General features: G+C 47.0%; 1 protein-coding gene across 2 annotated transcripts in view; it reads right to left on the reverse strand.

The window, feature by feature from the left end:
• Nucleotides 1-1209: 1209 nt before the first annotated feature.
• The window catches only part of GFPT2 (glutamine-fructose-6-phosphate transaminase 2), a 56130-nt gene continuing 36265 nt past the window's right edge, over nucleotides 1210-21074 (reverse strand). For both annotated transcript variants that reach the window (XM_033927114.1, XM_033927113.1), the window contains 6 exons: nucleotides 19657-19814; nucleotides 16478-16592; nucleotides 16150-16277; nucleotides 14759-14926; nucleotides 5211-5372; nucleotides 1210-2902 (listed from right to left, as the gene is read on the reverse strand). In XM_033927114.1, the coding sequence (XP_033783005.1) occupies nucleotides 2858-2902; nucleotides 5211-5372; nucleotides 14759-14926; nucleotides 16150-16277; nucleotides 16478-16592; nucleotides 19657-19814 (776 nt within the window). In that variant the 3' untranslated portion in view covers nucleotides 1210-2857. The remainder of the gene's footprint in view (nucleotides 2903-5210; nucleotides 5373-14758; nucleotides 14927-16149; nucleotides 16278-16477; nucleotides 16593-19656; nucleotides 19815-21074) is intronic.

A 21074-nucleotide genomic window follows, 5' to 3' on the forward strand; every position in this document is an offset into this window, starting at 1 on the left:
CCATGGCCCTCTTCTGTCTTCCCCCCAGAGCAAAGCTGTTTGCCCTAAGCACACCCCTACCCCCAAAAGCAGCCCCTTTCCCTCTCCCTGTCTCTCCATGGCCCCTTCTGTCTTCCCCCCCCAGTGCAAAACTGTCTGTCCCCAGCACACCTCCCCCCCAAAGCAGCCCCCTTTCCCTCTCCCTATCTCTCCTTGGCCCCTTCTGTCTCCCTCCAGCACACCCCTCCCCCAAAGCAGCCCCCTCTCCCTGTCTCTCCATGGCCCCTTCTGTCTCCCCTCAGCACACCCCTCCCCCAAAGCAGCCCCCTTTCCCTCTCGCCCCCTGTATTGATTCCCCTGCTTACCCTCCCTGCATCCCAGCACCTTCTGACCTGCTCCAGGCCATGATCGTGGTGGCCGGCCCCAGCAAACCTCACAGGCCGCTCCCCAACCCAGAAGCATGCTCCCTCCCGACGCGATCCCGTGCATCAGAGGGAACGTGCCACAGAGGCTGGAAAGCGGCCCGCGAGGCCCGCCAAAGCCAGCCACGATCGCAGGCTGCCCCGAAGAGAAGGATCAGCGGCAGCGGTGAGCGAGGGCGGGAGATGAGGTGCTTGCTTCGGATTGGTGAGTGAGGAGGGGAGTGGCCAGAGTGATCCCTGGCTGCGTTTTAAAATGGAACGCGGCCACGGATCAGAAAACACGGCGCCAGGGATCACGATTTTTCAAGAGCGCACGCGCGCTCTAGGGTTTTATTATATAGGATATTAACTATACGGTTTACAAAGATTGAAATGGTAATAGGTTAAGAACCACATATAAACACAATTGCAGAACATCACTCATAAAAAAACAAACCTAACACAGGAAAGTGCTAACAAACAATTGTTTTCAGCATTTTCTTAAAATTCATCCTCCCAGCACAGAATCGCAAAATTCCAGGCAACGCGTTCCAAAGCTTAGCATCTGCCACATCGCTGGATCATGATCCAATGAACCCCCTTCCTTTAAAAATCTGTGCTGGCGTTTTTAGCCGTGGCGCTAACGGATCGGACGCTCATAGGAATTATATGAGCGTCGGAGCTGTTACCGCGACAGCTGGCATATTGTGGGTTTTTTTTTAGATATATATTGGTTCTATAACTTGTGGAGTATTTTCATGAAATTAAAAATGCTAGCACAGCCAGTATGTTAGGGATGGGACAGGTGGGGTGGCCGAGTCCGGGTGTAAGAACCCAACCTGGACTCTGAAGGTTCCCACCTGTTCTGGTGGTTTGTTGTTTTGTGCTCTGTATATTGCAAATGCTATTTCAGCTGCTTTGTTTATATTTTGTCGATTCAATAAACAGTTTGGAGGAAAAAAAAAATGCTAGCACGGCTTTGTAAACGCAGGGGAAAGTTAATGATCCAGATTTGAAGTTGGCTTTATGGTTATAAATGCAGATTACAATAATTTGGTCCATCTCTTATCCATCCACTTGGCTGGGTGTATGTTCATACGTGTTTTTTTAATATATTGCACAGTAGTAGAAAAGTACTGGTCCATATTCAAAATGATTTAACTGGTCTGATATGGCCACTGACCAGTTAAATTGCTTGTTCAAGACTTATCTGCTAATTTTCAGCGGCACTTAATCACCACTGAAAATTAGCAGGTAACACCTAAGTGGAAACCGGTTATTTGGGGGCCATTTGTGGGTAGAGTTGGTACTTGGCTGTTTAAGTGCTGATACTCAGCCGTTAACCAGCCAGGGTAACCTCAGAAATCACAATTTAATATGCGGCATCCCATGGCCAGTTAAGTTCTAAATACTGACTTAACCGGCCATGTTAGCCAGCACCACATAAACTGGATATTTAGGCCCGGATTCTCTATGGTGCTGAAATCGTTGCCCACATAAAAAAAATGGCTGCTGATCGCTTATCACACCTCCTTGAAAGATAGGCGCTGGAAATGTAGACCAGGGCTTTCCAGGCCTACGTATCCGGCGCCAGAAGGTGCTTTAGATTCAATGCTTAACCATTTGAAATGGCATTTCTCAATTAACATAAGCGATGTTAATAGAATTTCCCTCTTAATGCTGAAGCCCGGACATAGCCCGACATTGACTATCCAGAAAGCAATGTTACTTACCGTAACAGTTGTTATCCAGGGACAGCAGGCAGCTATTCTCACTAGTGGGTGATGTCATCCAACAGAGCCCCGAAGCGGACGTCTCACAAGCATACTTGCTTGAAGAAACTTCAGAATTTTCGAGATGCCCGCACCGTGCATGCGCAAGTGCCTTCCCGCAAGCACTAGAAGGCTAGAACAAGGGTTCACTCAGCGCAGAGAGTTGAAGCAAAACTTCAGCTCCGCGGAAAGAAAAAAACTGAGGAGACACGCCCGGTGCATCGGGCGGGAAGGCACTCGCGCATGCACAGTGCAGGCATCTCGAAACTTCAGAAGTTTCTTCAAGCAAGTATGCTTGTGAGACGTCCGCATCGGGGCTCTGTCGGATGACATCACCCACTAGTGAGAATACCTGCCTGCTTGTCCTGGGATAAATAATGCTAGCAGGAGTCCGTAAAACGCTCACTGCCACCAGCTGCATATTTACCCCATAATTTCTATGAAGCAATCTGCTTTGTAAACAATTATTTTCCTCATTCTTTGGCAACTGGAGTATATACAGGATTTACGATGCTAAAGCACTTGAGTATAAGGCACATTAAAAGGATTCAACCAGAGCACTTTGAAATATCACATAACTTGTTTGTTCCCCCACAGACTATACTATCATCCTAGGTTAACTTTCATTCTTGTAACAGATGCATGAGTGCATAGGAGCATGTATGTGCAGCTGAAGCACTTCAGTTTTCTTTCTTGAAAATCTTTTCATTCCACAGTCACTGATTTCGCCAGATTTCTTGGAAAATCAACCTAAAATGAGAAAACGCCCATGAGACCAATTAATCAGATTCTTACAAAATAGCATTTTAAAATTTTAACTTGACAGTGGCAGAAATCTTCCTATTCAGGGGACCCTCGACCACAAGAGGGCATCCGCTCAAACTCAGAGGAGGGAAATTTAGGGGTGACATCAGGAAGTATTTCTTCACGGAAAGAGTGGTGGGGCACTGGAATAAGCTTCCGGAGCAGGTGGCCAAGGCCAACAGCGTGCTTGACTTTAAGAATAAATGGGACATCTACGTGGGATCCCTACAGAGGCCTAGTAAGGCACTCAGACTTGATAGGGTGGGTCAGTAGAGTGGGCAGACTTGCCGTCATCTTTCTATGTTTTCTATGTTTCTATTTAGCACTGGCCTCTGGTGGGGTTTTTTTTTTGTTGTTTTGTTTACCAGATTCAGAATGTTTTCTGGGCAACATGACCCAAAACCTTTATTAGACAGCTTTTGAATCAGGGCATAAGTCCAGCTTGGTGTCATTAAATTATAGCATTTCAGGAATCTACATGCACTGTTCTGTCCGGAAAGATTTGCTAACTAGGTGGCATGAAGGAGCAGCTGGATGGAAGTGGAGAGTACCACACGTACATTTTTCAGTCAAGTTAACTGGGTGGCCAGTAAAATCAGTCGGATGGTGCACCCATTCAAAAGGTCCTGTGGAAAACACTACAGGTAGCAGGAGAAGTCAATTAAGACCTTGGTATTAGTGTACAAAGCCCTGCATCAAACTCTACTGAAAGTAGTGGCTTCTTTATTGGTGTCGTATGTACCTCCTCATTCTTTGAGGTCTCAGTCTAAGCAATTATTGGTTGTTCCTTCTGTACGATCTATAGTTAAGGCATCACAAATTCAAAAAAGCCTTTTGAAAGAAATAAGCCTTCAAAACACAAAAAAGTAAAAAGGAGGAGATCTGACAAACAGTATCAGGAAGAGCATTCCATAGTTTAGGACCCACCTGCCCTGCGCCCCACCCTGAATGACCACCTCAAATTCTCACAGTCCAACGGTGTACCGGGCATGCACGACCTTTCCTCACTCCTGCTCAGTGCTGAGCCACTCGCTGAATGGCTGACACGAGTTTTAGGAGTCCCGCGAGAACTCGGGGCAGCCATTCAACAAGCAGCTCAGCACCGGGCAGGAGCAAGGACAGGTTGCGCATGGCAGGAACACAGAAAGCTCGCTGCCTGGTATACCGCTGGACCACCAGGGATTCAAAAAGGTATGCGGGAGGAAGCAGGAGGGAGGTAAAAAAATTGGCAGAGTCTGCCGGTACAGGAGGAATCCCTCCTGTCTCGGCCAACCCCATTAGGCCATACAACAGGCCTGGCAGAAGCCTACAACAAGTCCGGGAGGGGGCGGGTGGGCGATGACCTAAATATAAGCCAAGACCCCCAATTTTAGGCCATATTTTGGGCCCAAAAATCTGTTTATATTTGAGCATATATGGTATTTCTTTATTTCCTTTGAATTTCCGTCCTTTTAGGAACACTCTTTTTCCACGGTAAATCCTACCTTCTTATGTCGTATAGAAGCATTGAAATGTTTGTCAGCTTTCCATCATACCCCTGTTTTCTTCTAGACACCGGCAACTTCCCCAACACTGTTAGGCCATACACAGTGATATTGGACTGGTTCATACTATGTAAACAATTATTTATGCCATCGCAGCTAGTATGAATCATCCAGACCCATTGGTCTGAGCACTGGTGGTTTCAGAAGGCAAGCGGAGAAGCTCATAGCTTTAACTACATGATTTCAAGTGAAGTTCTTGGTTGTTATTGGAGGTTGGAAGGATTTGGAGAACATTACTACCTTCTCTATAGACTTCTGAATGTTGCTGTATGTAATGAGCAGTTGTTCCTTCTTTCCCTTCCTAATTATGCCTTGTGTCTTTAAGCGTGTAATTGGCTGATAAGTTACATATGTTTGTCTTTTAGTCTTGCCGAGTGCATATTGCTATGACTGCAAATGTACGAGTTCAGCGCCAACTAATAAAACTTGAAAAATATATTCAGGAAACTCAGATATCCACAAGCATGCACCATTTTAAGTGGGTGAATTTAAATTTGAGCAATATGGAAAGTGAAGGTATTTGAAGCATTACCAGCATCTCCATTACTGTGCAGTATTTCACACTTTTGTCACCTCTGCTAAATGGACAGAAATGATATGGTGCAAAATGTAATAGCAGAAGCAAAAAATATTAATACAATTCCACTTATTCCTTCTATCACCCTGAGAAAGGACAAGGGAACGTGAACGGACAAGGCTTGTCAACTTACATCGTATCCTCGGAGAACAGCCAAGTGGAAGGACAGCAGCTGCAGGGGAATGACACTCAAGATACCTTGGAGACAGTCAACTGTATGTGGTAACTCAATAGTCTTATATGCAAACTTTGAACTTTCATTGTCATCCTTTGTACAGAGAATAATTGGGCGTCCCTGAAAATTTAAAATAATATATCGATACAATTTTATTAAAGGAAAACAGTGGTTGGACCCACCTGGATCTCTTCAGAGGCTCCCGTGTTGATAACCCCAAGAGGTCGGATAAAAATTGTTTCTACAGGTTGAGGATGATTCGATCTCTTGCCCCCCTCCTTGATAAATTCTCCCTTAATATACTAGTTCATTCCCTAGTAATATCAAAACTAGATTACTGTAATTCTTTATTAAAAGGGGCATATCTAAAAGACATAAGGCGACTTCAACTTATACAAAACACAGCAATAAAGATAATTTCAGGTTCAAAAAAATTCGACCATATCACACCTTTGCTGCAAAAAGCTCACTGGTTGCCAATAACATATAGGATTCCATATAAAATAGCTCTTCTAATCTTTAAGACAATAATGACCAATACACCAGCATTTATAGATAGGCTTCTGATTCCATATAGTTCATCAAGAGTACTTAGATCATCCTCACAGTCTACCCTTAACGTTCCCTCTTTGAAAATTATTGGAACACGCCGTGCTTCTATTTTTTTCTGTCACAGCTCCAATGACTTGGAATTCTCTCCCTTTATACATAAGACTCGAACAAGATTTGCAGAAATTTAAGAGTAGCTTAAAGTGTCTTCTTTTTAAAGAAGCCTTCAACTGAAACAACAAAGTTCATTCAAGAGGTAATACTTTATGATTTCTACCATCTCCAAAACAAGATTTCCAATAGCTCTCTCATCCGATCCCACTTCTGCCACTAATCCTCTTCTTCCTACCCTCCTAATGTACTTCCCTTTTATGTACTTTTTTCTTCAAAAATTGTATTTCCTCCCCCCCTTTCCTATTGTTTCCTGTGGTTTTTAAACTAATTACCCTTGTAGGTCTGATTAATATATTATGTATAAGTGATTTCTTTAAAATCAAATTTTTTATCTTTTGTACAACGCTTTGTAATTTGGAAAAGCGTTTTATCAAATAATTTGAATAAACTTGAAACTTGAATAAACTTGAATACAGCAGCCATGACTTGGCCTAAAGGCAGCTCGCTTAGGTATAAACAGTATATGCATCCACAAAAGTATTTTTTAGTCCGTGGACTTTGGGTCGGAGAAAGTGAAATATACACCCTCGTGCTTTTAGCATGAATACATTTCCCGTTTTATTTTGCAGTGTTTTATAAAGCGCATAACAAAAAAATCCAAACCCTGTCCCCAAGAATGCCTCTGCCCAGAAAGCAAATTTGAATACATTTAAATGCATGTAAGTCAGGGGATCTTACAAAAGGCTGTTTCCATAGCAAAGCAGCAGATGAATCCAGAGACTAGTGGGTATAGCTCACATCGACCAGCAGGTGGAGATAGAGAACTGATTAACAGTTGGCCTTAAAGGCTGGTGTTCCTTCAGTTAATTCAGTTTTGCTCTATCTCCCAGCAGGGTTGGAGCTATCCTTCTAGCTCCGGGTCTCTGCCTGCTGCAGGGTAGATGGAGGTGGTGTTCTGTTAAGATTCCTCTGTTGAGACTAGTTCTCTTCAGTAGGTGGGGGTGCCTGGCTGATTGGTGCCGGCTTTGGGAGGTACACCTGGGCCCTCCCAGGTCCCTGCTCCACCCTCCCCTCCGTTGGATAGAGGGGTTCCTTTCCAGGTGCAGGATAGTGGCTGGCTGCTTCATTCCAGTATAAAAAAAAAAAAAAAAAAAAAAAAATTTACAGCCTGCCTGCTAGTACTGAGCCGGGCAGTGGTTAACTCGGCTTCCAGTACGTTTTACCAACGATGGCCTGGCTTCGGGGGTAAGCGGCGGACCGGGTAAGTGTTGGTTTTGCCTTTTTTGAGGGGAGTCGCGTTTCCCGGGTGCCGGGCGTATTAGTGGGCGGAGTCGTCTTTCGGCGGCGTTCGCCGCGTGTGTTCGAAAAAAAAAAAAAAAAAAAAAAAAAACCCCGCGTCGGAGCATTTTTTGTCAGGCCGAGGGGGGATGGCTGAAGAGGCTGGTCAGATGTGTTCGCGCTGCGGGAAGCGCCGAACACGAGCGGGGCCGTGCTCTGCCGGGTGCTTGGAAGCACCGGCAGACGACCCGTTTTTGGCGGCCTGTGAGGCGGCCATGTCCCGGGTACGGGACTCTTGCGCAATGTCCCCGCCGCTCGGAGTCGATGCAGGGTTCCTGCAGGACTCGGCCACGGAGGACAAAAGTGAGGCGGCGGGGGAACAGGCGAGAGCGCTGGTGGCCGGCGCGGCCCCTCCCCTCGGCTCGGAGCAGGGCGGGGGAGTGCCTCTTAGCTGGGGTGCATTTTCGCCCGAGTTTGTTTTGTTGCTCCATCAGGCATTTCAATTGCAGCGCTCGCAGCCTACCCAGCCGGGGCTGGGGGCCGGGCAAGCCCTTGCGGTACCCTCTACCTCTAAGGGGGGGGGGGGGGACAGAGGATAGAACCTCGGCAGGGGCAGCAGGATCCCCGGGGCAGTTGCAGGGGGCTAAGAAACGCAGGCTAGGGTCTGCGGAGGCGGCGGATATTTTGCCCAGATCTCCTTTCTCCCTGCCTGAGTCATTGGAGGAAGGGGAGCTCTTGGATTGGGACGCGGAAAGTATCCCGGGTAGGGAGGGGGATGACCCTACGGCTATCCGGTTGTTCCATAGAGAGGAGCTTTCTTCTTTTATTACTAAAGCTTTGCAAAGTTTGAACATTGCTCAGGAAGATGCCACGGGGTCCGGTAACCCCCTGATGGCAGGTACCCGTAAGCCGTCTAAGGCCTTTCCGGTCCATGAGGCCATGCAGGAGCTGATCTCGGCGCAATGGGAGTCGCCGGAGGCCAGTTTGCGGGTGGCAAGGGCCATGAGGCTCTTGTATCCGGTCGTTCCGACCGAATTGGACAGATTTAGATTGCCTAAAGTGGACGCTCTGGTGGCAGCTGTGACTAAACGAACTACCTTGCCGGTAGAAGGGGGCGTGACACTTAAGGATGCACAGGATAGAAAGGTTGAAGCTTCCCTAAAGATGTCCTTTGAAGTGGCTGCAGTTACCTTACAGGCCGCGATCTGCAGTTCTTACGCGGCGCGAGCTTGTCTGCAGTGGTCCCAAGGGTTGACCGATAATTTGCTGGAGTCTGGAGGTTCTATCCCTTCGGAACTGGCTGATTTGGAGTCCGGCTTGGCTTATTTGGCGGACTCCTTGTATGATATTATTAGGGCGTCTGCGAAACAGATGTCTCTGTCTGTGGTTTCCCGCAGGTCCTTGTGGCTCCGTCATTGGGCGGCCGATGCAGCATCCAAGCTACGGCTGGTGAGACTTCCATTTAAAGGGGGTTTATTGTTTGGAACGGAGTTGGAGAAACTGGTAAAAGATTTTGGGGATACCAAAACGCAGCGTTTGCCGGAGGACAGGGCTAGGCCTCCGGTAAGGGCCGCATCGTCTAGGCCGCGTTTCCGGGATGTTAGGCGGGCCAGGGCTGGTAAGCCTTTTTCCAGGTCTGCATCTGGCCCGTTTTCTGCTTCGAGACCTCGGTTTCAGCAGAGAAGTTCCTTTCGGACGGCGAGACCCTCTTCCGGGCAGTCAGCCCGTACCCCCGCCAGTCGCCCTCCACAATGACGGGGGCTTGGCTCCCTCCGCCCTGCCCTTAGGGGGTCGGCTTTCGGCATTCCGGGCGGAGTGGGCCAAAGTCACGTCCGACCAATGGGTATTGGACATTGTTCGCGAAGGGTACAAATTAGAATTCGCCGCTCCCGTCGTAGATTCTTTCTTGGTGTCCCCGTGCCGTGGTGCGGCCAAGGGAGCCGAGGTCCGCAGGACTCTGCAGGGGCTGCTCGATCTGGGGGCGGTGGTACCGGTGCCCCCAGAAGAGGTAGGCCGCGGTTTCTATTCCCTGTACTTCATTGTACCAAAGAAGGGGGGGTCCTTCAGACCAGTACTGGATCTCAAAGGGGTCAACAGATTCCTCAGCATGCGCCATTTCCGAATGGAAACGGTGCGCTCGGTGATTGCGGCGGTGAGACCAGGAGAGTTCCTCACGTCTCTCGATCTCAAGGAGGCGTACCTCCATATTCCGCTATGGCCTCCGCACCAGCGGTTTCTGCGGTTTGCAATTCTGGGCCAGCATTTTCAGTTTCGGGCTATGCCCTTTGGCCTGGCGACGGCCCCCCGCACGTTTTCCAAGGTCATGGTGGTGGTAGCCGCTTTTCTACGCAAGGAAGGGATTCGGGTACACCCTTACTTGGACGATTGGTTGATACGCGCCTCATCCCGGCAGGAGAGTCGGGCGGTGACGCAGAGAGTGATATCTCTCCTTCAGTCGTTGGGGTGGATTGTCAACTTTCCCAAGAGTGTTTTGAACCCTTCGCAGTCTTTGGTGCATCTGGGGGTAAGGTTCGATACGGCTCTGGGGAAGGTGTTTCTACCCCGAGATCGGGGGGAGAAATTGCAGGCTCAAATTCGCCTCCTGCTCGGGGCACCCAGACCTCGAGTCTGGGATTATGTACAGGTGCTGGGCTCCATGGTGGCGACTCTGGAGGTGGTTCCCTGGGCCCGGAGCCACATGAGGCCCTTACAGCAGTCTCTGCTCTCTCGCTGGTCTCCAGCTTCGCTGAATTACAATGTCCGTCTCCAGTGGAGTCCTCGAGCAGCTCACAGCATGCGCTGGTGGCTCCAGGACTTGCATCTTTGGAGGGGCATGCCGTTGGCCACACCGGATTGGGTGGTAGTGACAACGGATGCCAGCCTGCAGGGCTGGGGAGCCCACTGCATGCAGACGTCGGTGCAGGGAATTTGGTCTTCCCAGGAGGCTCAATGGCCCATAAACTTGCTGGAGTTAAGAGCGATCCGGTTAGCGCTGCGGGCGTTTCAGGCCCGAGTTCACGACAGACCGACCAGGATCTTGTCGGACAGTGTCACGGCGGTCGCGTATGTCAATCGGCAAGGGGGGACCCGGAGCCCGCAGTTAGCCGAAGAGGCAAGTCATTTGTTTCGATGGGCAGAGATGCATGTTCCGCTTCTATCGGCGGCACACATTGCAGGGCACGAAAACGTGCAGGCGGACTTCCTCAGCAGAACTCTTCTCGATCCGGGAGAATGGGAGTTGTCGGCTCGAGCGTTCGACCTGCTAGTCCGTCGTTGGGGGTTGCCAGAGATGGATCTCATGGCCTCTTCCCGCAATGCGAAGGTGCCTCGGTTCTTCAGCCGACGCAAGGATCAGGGATCGGAGGGGGTGGACGCATTGGCTCTCCCGTGGCCTCCGAACTCCCTTCTTTATGTATTCCCACCTTGGCCCATGATAGGGCGGGTGTTGCAACGCATCTCTCGCTTTCGAGGCAGAGTAATCCTGGTAGCTCCGGATTGGCCACGGCGGCCGTGGTACGCAGATCTGATGCTGCTGTCGGTAGGCGAGCAGATAGCGTTCCAGGTAACTCCGGACTTGCTAACTCAGGGTCCAATATTAATGGACGATCCGGGCCGCTTTGGTCTTACGGCCTGGCTATTGAAAGGGCAAGGCTGAAGAAGAAGGGCTATTCAGAACGGGTGATTTCAACCCTGCTTAAGGCTAAGAGGAGGTCAACGTCAGCCTCCTATGCGAGGGTCTGGAGAATCTTTGAGGCATGGTGCGGTAGACACGGAGTTGCGCCTTTCCATGCTTCTCTGCCGGCTATTCTTGCGTTCCTGCAGGAGGGCGTAGAGAAAGGGTTAGCATATAACTCTTTAAAGGTTCAAGTATCGGCCATTGCCTGTTACAGGGGCCAGGTGGCTCGCTCGGCTCTAGCATCACAGCCGGACGTGGTGCGTTTCCTCAAGGGGGTTCAACATATCAGGCCGCCGGTTAAGCGAATTTGTCCAACTTGGAACCTTAAGCTCGTCCTTGGGAAATTGCAGGGGGCACCTTTTGAGCCCCTGTCGGCGGCCACGTTGAAAGATGTCACACTAAAGACAGTTTTTTTGGTGGCGATGGCTTCAGCAAGGCGAGTATCGGAGCTGCAAGCGCTTTCTTGCAGGGAACCCTTTTTGCGTTTCTCGGAGACTGGGGTGACGGTGCGGACGGTGCCGTCCTTCCTGCCTAAAGTTGTTTCGTCCTTTCATGTGAACCAGAGTTTGTTCCTGCCATCCTTCAGGAAGGAGGATTGGGGGAAGCGTTTTTTGTCGGTACGGCTACTGGATGTGCGCCGTATGCTTCTCCATTATTTGGAGGTGACGAATGATTTTCGCCGGTCGGACCATCTCTTTGTCGCGTTCGCGGGTAAAAACAAAGGGATGGCGGCGTCTAAAGCGTCCATTGCGCGTTGGGTCAAGGACGCTATTGCTTCGGCGTATGTGTTGTCAGGGAAGAAGGTACCGGAGCATCTTCATGCTCATTCCACTCGGGCTTTGGCTACATCTTGGGCGGAGTCCGGGGGGATGTCATTAGAGGAGATTTGCCGGGCGGCCACTTGGTCGTCAGGGAATACTTTTTCAAAGCATTATCGGTTAGATGTAGCGGCCCGTTCAGAGGCGAGTTTTGGCGCAGCAGTGCTGGCAGAGGCGGCATTGGCGTCCCACCCAGTTTGAGTTTGCTTTGCTACATCCCACTAGTCTCTGGATTCATCTGCTGCTTTGCTATGGAAGGTAAAATTATGGTCATACCTGTTAATTTTCTTTCCTTTAGAAGCAGCAGATGAATCCAGAGCCCCTCCCCATATGCACGGGCTGTTTAGGTCGTTAGGGTAGCCGGGGCTATAGTTGGTAAGTGTATTCTTTCATGACTGAAAAAAAAAAAAAAAAAAAAAAATGTTTCAATTAAATTAAAATAAAAAAAGAGAGAAAATATCAATGGTATTCAGAAGAGAAAGACAAATTTGTTACTGGAATGGAGTTTGTGGCTGCTCATTCTCCTTTCGGGGTGCTTGGGCAAAGTGCATAACTGAATTAACTGAAGGAACACCAGCCTTTAAGGCCAACTGTTAATCAGTTCTCTATCTCCACCTGCTGGTCGATGTGAGCTATACCCACTAGTCTCTGGATTCATCTGCTGCTTCTAAAGGAAAGAAAATTAACAGGTATGACCATAATTTTACCTTCTATCCCCTAGACCACAGGTGTCAAAGTCGGTCCTCAAGGGCCGCAATCCAGTCGGGTTTTCAGGATTTCCCCCATGAATATGCATGAGATCTATTTGCATGCACTGCTTTCAATGCATATTCATTGGGGAAATCCTGAAAACCCGACTGGATTGCGGCCCTTGAGGACCGACATTGGACACCCCTGCCCTAGACGGTCGTTTTATAAAAAGCTAACTCCTACAAAGGGGGCAATTTTTCAACATGCGCTTCTGTTAAAATGGGTTGTTTTACTGTTAACCTGGGTTATTAGTAACTAGGGGCTCCTTTTCCTAAGGTGCGCTATGCATTTTAGCACGCACTAAATATTACGCACGCACGCACGCTTAACACTAACGTGCCTTTGTAAAAGAGGGGGTCGGTCTCATTGCATAAAGTGAGATCGGTGCAAAAATAGCACAAGTTGCGGCAAAATAACCCTTCTTAGCGGTAGTCTACATTGATAACTCAGAGACTTTTCTATCACTTATTTCATTTTTAATTTTTTATCTTTCATTATTTCTATTTCTTTGATTTTTGATCTTGGAAATGTATTGCATATTTTTATTTTAATCGGGTACTTTAGCTAGATTGTGAGTCTTCAGGACAGATAGGGTCGTTTTTCTCAAGTACCTAATTTCATTTTAGTTTGATACATTGTAAACCGCTTAGGTCAGTAAAATGCAGGAGCAGCATAGTAAATCTTAAATAAACATTACTTTCCTCCCCTAAATTATTATACCAGTCACTACATTAATAAATATAGTAACATAGTAGATGACGGCAGATAAAGACCCGACTGGTCCATCCAGTCTGCCCAACCTGATTCAATTTAAATTTTTTTTAATTTTTTCTTCTTAGCAAGAATCCAAAGCTCTACCCGGTACTGTGCTTGGGTTCCAACTGCCGAAATCTCCGTTAAAATCTACTCTATCCCATCTAAACCCTCCCAGCCATTGAAGTCTTCTCCAGCCTATCCTCCCCCAAACGGCCATATACAGACACAGACCATGCAAGTTTGCCCAGTACTGGCCTTAGTGTAATATCTGCTTGGTTTTACATTTTAACTTCTCATCCTCTGTAAAGTGAACTTAACTTACACTATTTTCCTAACTTGCTCATGCTAGCAGTTACCAGTGGGCAAATACTTGTCTTGTATCATTAACAAATAAGCTTCAGTTTAACAGTATATTTTCACAGAGAAAAACAAGGGCTAAAACTTTCAAGTTAAGAGATACACAGAGAACCAAAACATTTCCATTTCATGAAGATTTTTTTTTTTGGGGGGGGGGAGGGACTGCTCATAGAAGCAATGGGCTCTAATATTTTTTTTTCACATTAAGGAGTGCAATGCAGTAAAATTTACCCCCTCCCCTTTTTACAAAAGAGTAGCGTGGTTTTTATTGCCTGCCGCAGCGGTAACAGCTCCGATGCTCATAGAACTCCTGTGAGGGTAGGAGTTGTTACCACCGCAGCCAGCGGTAAAAACCACGCTACGCTTTTGTAAAAGAGGTGGTTAGTTATTTATCACAAGAAGTTAATCAAAATGGTGTACAGTGTAAAACATAATGTAAGATGCACATGACAAATGATTTGCGCAATGGTATTTGTAAACTTTAGCTTGTTATTAGTTGTTTTTTTAATGCATAATTTAACAGTAGTGAAAGCAAAACATAAAATAAGTGAGCTGAAGAATTAGGGAGACCAGCAATTTCCACAAAGTCCAGTTTTGCACAGAAAATTATAAAGGTCAGAAATTAGGGCCAGTGCAAGAGTATTGGGGGTGTCAGGTCAAAAGCGCGCTGGGACAAAGGCGCACCCAGACAATTGAGCGCAGCATGGGGGTGTGCGCCGCACAAAATTACTGTTTTTAGGGCTCCGAGGGGGGTGTGTGGGGGGGAACCCCCCCACTTTACTTAATAGACATCACGCCGCGTTGTGGGGGCATTATGGGGGGTTGTAACCCCCCACATTTTAATGAAAACTTCACTTTTTCCCTGTTTTTAGGGAAAAAGTTAAGTTTACAGTAAAATGTGGAGGGTTACAACCCCCCATAATGCCGGTGCAATGTCTATTAAGTAAAGTGGGGGGGTTGCCCAACAAAACCCCCCTTCGGAGCCCCTAAAAACTGTAATTTTCTTCGGCGCACGCCTCCGTCTTGCGCTCAGTTGTTGGCGTGCGCCTTTGTCTTTCGCGCCGTTTTCTATGAACCGTATTGGGTGCCCTGTGTGGGTTCCTAGCATTACACACCCTCTCCAGTAACTTTCAGGCCCCTCAGCTTGCCTCCCCAACCAAGAGTTTGCCTTAACACCAACTAATAAAAAAAAGTAGCGGTCTACTGACCTGGCGAGCAGTCACTTGCTGCAGAGCATTCTGGCACTTGGTGAAACAGGGGTCTTTCATAATGATCATAATAACTGGCATTTGCTTGTCTATGAGAGCCAGTGGGCCATGTTTCAGCTCCCCTGCCAGGATACCCTCGGAGTGCATGTATGTAATCTCTTTGATTTTCTAGAGGACCAGCAAAAGAAGAATACAATGATTGTGATTTAACAGTAGAATTTGCCTGAAGAAGCACAGAATACTTGAGAAGTGTGTAAGCAAATGGTGCTTGCAGAAGCAGGCATTATTGTGAGATATTTATACATAGATAAGGGCATTATATTTAAAGTTTTGTTTGTTCAAGTCACTTAACCCTCCATTACACCAGGTACAAAAACTTTGATTGTGAGCTCACTAGAAACAGAGAAAACAACTGCATATAACAAAAATAAACTGCTTTGGTAGGATCACAGAAAGGCAGTATATCAAATCCATGACCCCCCCTCCCCCCAATGGTTTTTGGGATATGTTTAATAATGCAAGCTTGTATTACAAGACTACACGTTGGTTCACATCACGATCCCAAGGGAGATGCAGGGAACAAAGTCATCTATCGTGCAAGATTTTGAAGTGTATATAAAATCTTTACGCAAAGGAGTACCGCATTTTCACTCATATACCGCACACCCGTGTAAAACGTGTACACGGGTATAGCGCGCGGGAAACTGTAATTTATGTAGAGAAATTTTTATATACCGTGCACACCCGTATACCGCGCATGCCGCCCCGACTCCTCTGGCCACCCCGACTCTCCTTTCGCCCGCCCCGACTCTCCTCTCCCCCTTGAAGTCCTGTCCCCACCCTGAAAGCCTGATGCCCCCCCGACATCCGATTCACCCCCCCGCAGGACCGCTCGCACCCCCACCCCGAAGGACCGCTTGCACTCGCACTCCCACCCCGAAGGACCGCTCGCACCCCCACAGCCTCCCCACCCCATCATGGAGAAGCTGCCTACCGTTGTCCTGCTGCTTCCTCTGCCGGCGGTCCCGCCCCTTCTCTGAGCCCTGCATCTGCGCTGCTTCCTCTTCCGGAGGTCCCGCCCTTTCTCTGATGTCAGAGAAAGGGCGGGACCGCTGGAAGAGGAAGCAGCAGGACAACGGTAGGCAGCTTCTCCATGATGGGGGGGTGGGGAGGCTGTGGGGGTGCGAGCGGTCCTTCGGGGTGGGGGTGCGAGCGATCCTGCGAGGTGAATCGGACGTCGGAAGGGGGGGGGGGAACTAAAAAAAAAATAATTTGTACAACGCGCTCACGAATATAACGCACATGGTTATACTCGGTTTGTAAAATTGTGTACAATGCGCGCGTTATATGCGTGAAAATACGGTAAACTCTCTGTAGCCTAGAATGCTTACCAGTGCTCCTTCCAGGCAAGTAGCATAGTTGTAACCACGTCCCATAACAAGGAGCGATCTCTGCTTGTACAGCTCGTGAGCCAGGCCATTAATTTTCTCATCCAGAGAAAGCACTTCTTTAATAAGCTCTAAAAAAAAACAACAAAAAAAAACCCCCAGATACAAAAGCAGAGACATGATTTGAAGAGATAGTAGTGAGCCTGTCAGCAGTAGGTATACAGTAGATTTGAGTTATGTTTCTGGATTTTAAATCCAAACATTAAAAGGATCACAATCTACATATTCTCCCTTTTAATAAGTCTTTATTGAGAAAGCTATGCAGACATACCAGGTAAAGCCTGCAGGCCATTTATGATCTCTTGTCTCCTCTTCCGCAATGAAATGCGGTCTTCAGACATCATCAAACCAAACATGACCAAGGCGACGAACTGACTAGTGTATGCCTGCGTAGAAAATGAAAAACAACAACAACAAAAAAAAGAGGCGTTACTCTTCCACTGCATGGTCTCAGATTTAGGAGATCTCTAAACAGAAAAGCCTAGATATACCAAGGGGAGTCATAGTGAAAATTGTCCTCGGAAAAAGCATCTCTAAAAGCGGACTGCAGTCACGGAGCTCAAAATGTGAGTTTGACCATGAATAAGAGGGTTGCTGCTGTGAAATTTTTTGTGGAGAGGGGTTGTGCGCCTTCAGGTGCCGGGTTTTGAAAAGCCATCCGGAAATGTCCTCTAAAAACAGGACTTGTCCAGGTAAATCCGGACGGCTGGTAACCCTATGTACACGGGCTCATAAGAGACAGTTCCTGATTAAGAACATAAGAAGGTGACTCCGCTGGGACAGACCAGAGGTCCATCTTGCCCAGCGGTCCGCTCCCGCGGCGGCCCATCAGGCCTATCGCCTGAACAGTGGTTCCAGACTAATTTTGTAACTTACCTCTAATCCTCTCCTTATAACCTACCCCTACTCCTATCTGTACCCCTCAATCCCTTTGTCCTCTAGGTACCTATCCAAACCTTCTTTGAAGCCCTGTAGCGTGCTCCTGCTTATCACATCCTCTGGTAGCGCGTTCCATGTATCCACCACCCTCTGGGTGAAAAATAACTTCCTGGCGTTTGTTCTAAACCTTCCCCCTTTCAATTTCTCCAAGTGCCCCCTTGTACTTGTAGTTCCCCATAATTTGAAAAACCTTATAGACAAACAGGACAAATAAGGGATTGATAGATGGATTATGCCACCGAGTCGGCCTCTGACTATGGCAACGCGCACAGTGCGAAATCCACGCTGTGATGTGTCACAGCAGAGTCCAGGAGAGGCTTGCCATTGCCTTCTTCCGCACAGTATGTGGCTCCCCTATATCGCTGCTGCCCAACATATGGCCCCTCAGCCCTATGTTCCCAGGCGGTCTCCCATTCAGAGGTACTAGCCAAGCCTGACCCTGCTTAGATAGTAAGAGCGGGCCTGTAGGCAATAAGGGATTAGGAAATTGTTTAATGTGAGAATGAAACCGAACAGATGAATAGAGGTATTAAGAGTTAAAAGCAACCTCAAAAAGGTGAGCTTTTAGCTTGGATTTGAATAGGGTCACAGATGAGTATGACGTACTGATTCAGGAAGTGTATTCCAGGTGTACAGCACAACAAGATGGAAGGAATGGAATCGAATTGGCGATGGAAGAGAAGCCAGCCCCAGTAGTACATAAATGCCCTCAAACATGTTTACTGTAGTGTAGACATGTATTTTATAAATATATAAATCCACTGAATATCAACTCGGCCCAAACTGTGCCCCAAGAGTGCCTATGTAGAGATCATGTGAAAGTAGATACCCACTTTCCATGAATATATGGAATCGTCAAAACTTTGTTCTGAGCATGAAACAAGCTTTACACACAGAAAAAGGTAAAGTATGTTCCAACGGTGGCCAATCCAGGTCAAAGTACTTGACAGAAACCCAAATAATAGCAACATTCTATGCCGCAGCCCCTCAGTATCTCTCCTATCATCTTTCCTTATACGCCTTTCCGAGAACTCTGTTCTTCAGATCAGCTGTACCCGTCTCCTCCACTGCCAATTCCAGACTTCGTTCTTTTCATCTAGCTGCCCCCTAGGCCTGGAATAAATTACCTTGAGTTTGTATGTCAAGCCCCTTCCCTTGTTTGCCTTCAATCCATAACCCTACTCCCCACTGACTCAGCCAGCAGTTTAACCACTCCCCTTAACTGTATCCATGACATCCTGTTTGTCTTGTCTGTTTAGACGGTAAGCTCTTTCAAGCAGGGACTGTCTCCGTTGCGACTCTACATCGCTGCATATATTGGTAGCGCTCTAGAAATAATTAATAGTAGTAGTATGCTACAGATCCAGGGCAAACAGTGGCTTCCCTCATGTTTGTCTCGATGCACATCTCTTATGAGAAGCTTAGAGTGATATAGGGACTAATACTATGCCAGGGTACACCTGGCGGGGCCTCCGCGTGTGCGGATCACCGGACTTGATGGACCTAGGGTCTGTTCCGGAGATGGCTAAACTAAACTAAACCTTGGGTTTATATACCGCACCATCTCCACGAATGCGGAGCTCGGCACGGTTTACAGGAAGAAGGATGAGAGAGGAACTACAGTGGAGAGATTAAAGAGTTAGGTGTAAAGGGGAAGGTGAGAGGCCTAAGAGGGGGGAAGTGTTACAGTTTTGAGAATAGCCAGGTTTTTAGGTGTTTGCGGAAGAGTTGGAGGGAGCTTGAGGTTCAGAGTGGGGAGGTGAGGTTATTCCAGATCTCAGTGATTCTAAAGGGGAGGGATGACCCAAGTTTGCCTGCATGGGAAATACCTTTTATGGAAGGGAAGGATAGTTTAAAAATTTGGGAGGATCTGGAGGAAGTAGGGGTTGGGGAGTTCCAGGATAGAGGGATAACGGCAGGAAGGATGCCATGTAGGATCTTGTAGGCCAGACACGCACATTTGAAGTGGATCCTGGGGATTACTGGGAGCCAATGGAGCTTAGACAGGAGTGGTGAGACGCGATCAAATTTGCTTCTTATGGCACTTCTTATGTTCACACTATGGTCTTTAAAAGCTTTTTTGCAGATAAAAACAATGTTACCCTGTGTGTTTGTGCTAAAGTTTACCTGGACTGAGCAGAGGTATTTCCACAGGTAGAATTAGGGAGTGGTGTTCTATCTATTTGCATCGTTTTGAAAATTGGATCATATGAGCACAAATTAACTCTGAAAATCTGTGTGTGACAAACAGAAGCAAACTTTTGTTTGCTTAGTTCCCCTGAGGTAATTTTCAAAGCGGATATTCATGCACACGTTTGAAATCTGGGAAATTCCACACATGTTTTTAATCGTCTTCGTTCCCTAAACACCAAAAATTTAAAAATGCAAGTAATAATTAAATAGATGCTAATACTGGACACCGTGCCTTTCCCTAGAATGTTTCACTCTGATTGGGTTCCCTGTGTTTAGAAATTACCAGAAGATATAAGGAAAATGGACAGAAGATGGCACCTTTGTGCTTGCCACTCCAATCTCGGGTCCTGCATTGATATGGACGCCGCAGTCTGTCTCTCTGGAGATAGAACTTCCTACAGTGTTTGTAATACCAAACGTCAACGCCCCATGATTCTTACAGTAGCGCAAAGCCATAAGCGTATCGGCAGTTTCACCTGCAAGAAATGAACAGTTCAAATTTAATCCTACAGTAAACAAAATCGACTGACTGATGGTCATTTCCTGCTGTTTTATATGACCCATAACTAATGGTCCTGATTTTACCTAAGATAAAATTTATGCACTGGGTCATATGTTAAATGCTCATTTGGGGGGGGGAGTGGGAAAGGGAGGGAAGCAAAATTACATCTTTAGCTTCTGATCCTAGCATCTCAGTTGATTCACTCAATCATCCTCCCCTTTTTGGAAATTCTTGCCCTTTATACCAGGGGTCCCCAAAGTCCCTCCTTGAGAGCCGAATCCAGTGGGGTTTTCAGGATTTCCCCAATGAATATGCATGAGATCTTTGTGCATGCTCTGCTTACAATGCATATTCATTGGGGAAATCCTGAAAACCTGACTGGATTCGGCCCTCAAGGAGGGACTTTGGGGACCCCTGCTTTATACTATACATTCACTGAGGCCTGCTTGTTTTTAGGAACACTACGCACTCAGCTTTTCAGGTGTTGATATGTTAAACTTAATACTGAAAAAACAAGGGTTTTTTTGGCAATGAGAAAATTCAAGAAAAAAGTATTCAACCGAAGGGCCAAAATTTCCAGGTAGCGTCTAATTTGAAAATTCTGGGGGTTACTTTGGATCGCACATTAACTTTTAGGAAACATACAGGTTTATTAATTTATGGAAATTAAGAACCATTAAAAAAGTTTTTTGACAGCAAATCTTTTCGGCTACTGGTTACTTGTATTATCAACTTTAGACTACTGTAATATAATTTATTTGGGGTTACCTAAAAAAAATTATATTTAGGGGTCCTTTTATCAAGCTGCGCTAGTGGGGTTAGCGCGTCGAACATTTCATCACGCGCTAACCCCCGCGGCCGGCTAAAAAACTAATTAAACCCCTACCGCAGCTTGATAAAAGGACCCCTAAGACTTCGGTTGGTGCAAAATGTTGCAGTTCACCTGATTTTTAATCTTATGATCATGTTAGTCCTTTTTATATCAAGTTGCATTGGTTGTCTTTTGGGGCCAGAGTGCTTTTTTAAGTTTGGATGCATTTGTTTTTAAGGTGCTTTTTGGATTATCTCCCTCGTATTTGTCCCCCTATCTGAAACTTTCTTACTCAACAAAAGGAACTAGAAATTCTGGAAAGTTCATCTTCTCTACCTCAAAGTTCCTGTCGTTTTAAGACTTTTTTAGACAGGACTTTGGAGTATCAAGCTGGGAAGATGAACTCCTGGCTAATTCTTACTT

Source organism: Geotrypetes seraphini, chromosome 18, assembly GCF_902459505.1.
Source record: "Geotrypetes seraphini chromosome 18, aGeoSer1.1, whole genome shotgun sequence".
Lineage (NCBI taxonomy): Eukaryota > Metazoa > Chordata > Amphibia > Gymnophiona > Dermophiidae > Geotrypetes > Geotrypetes seraphini.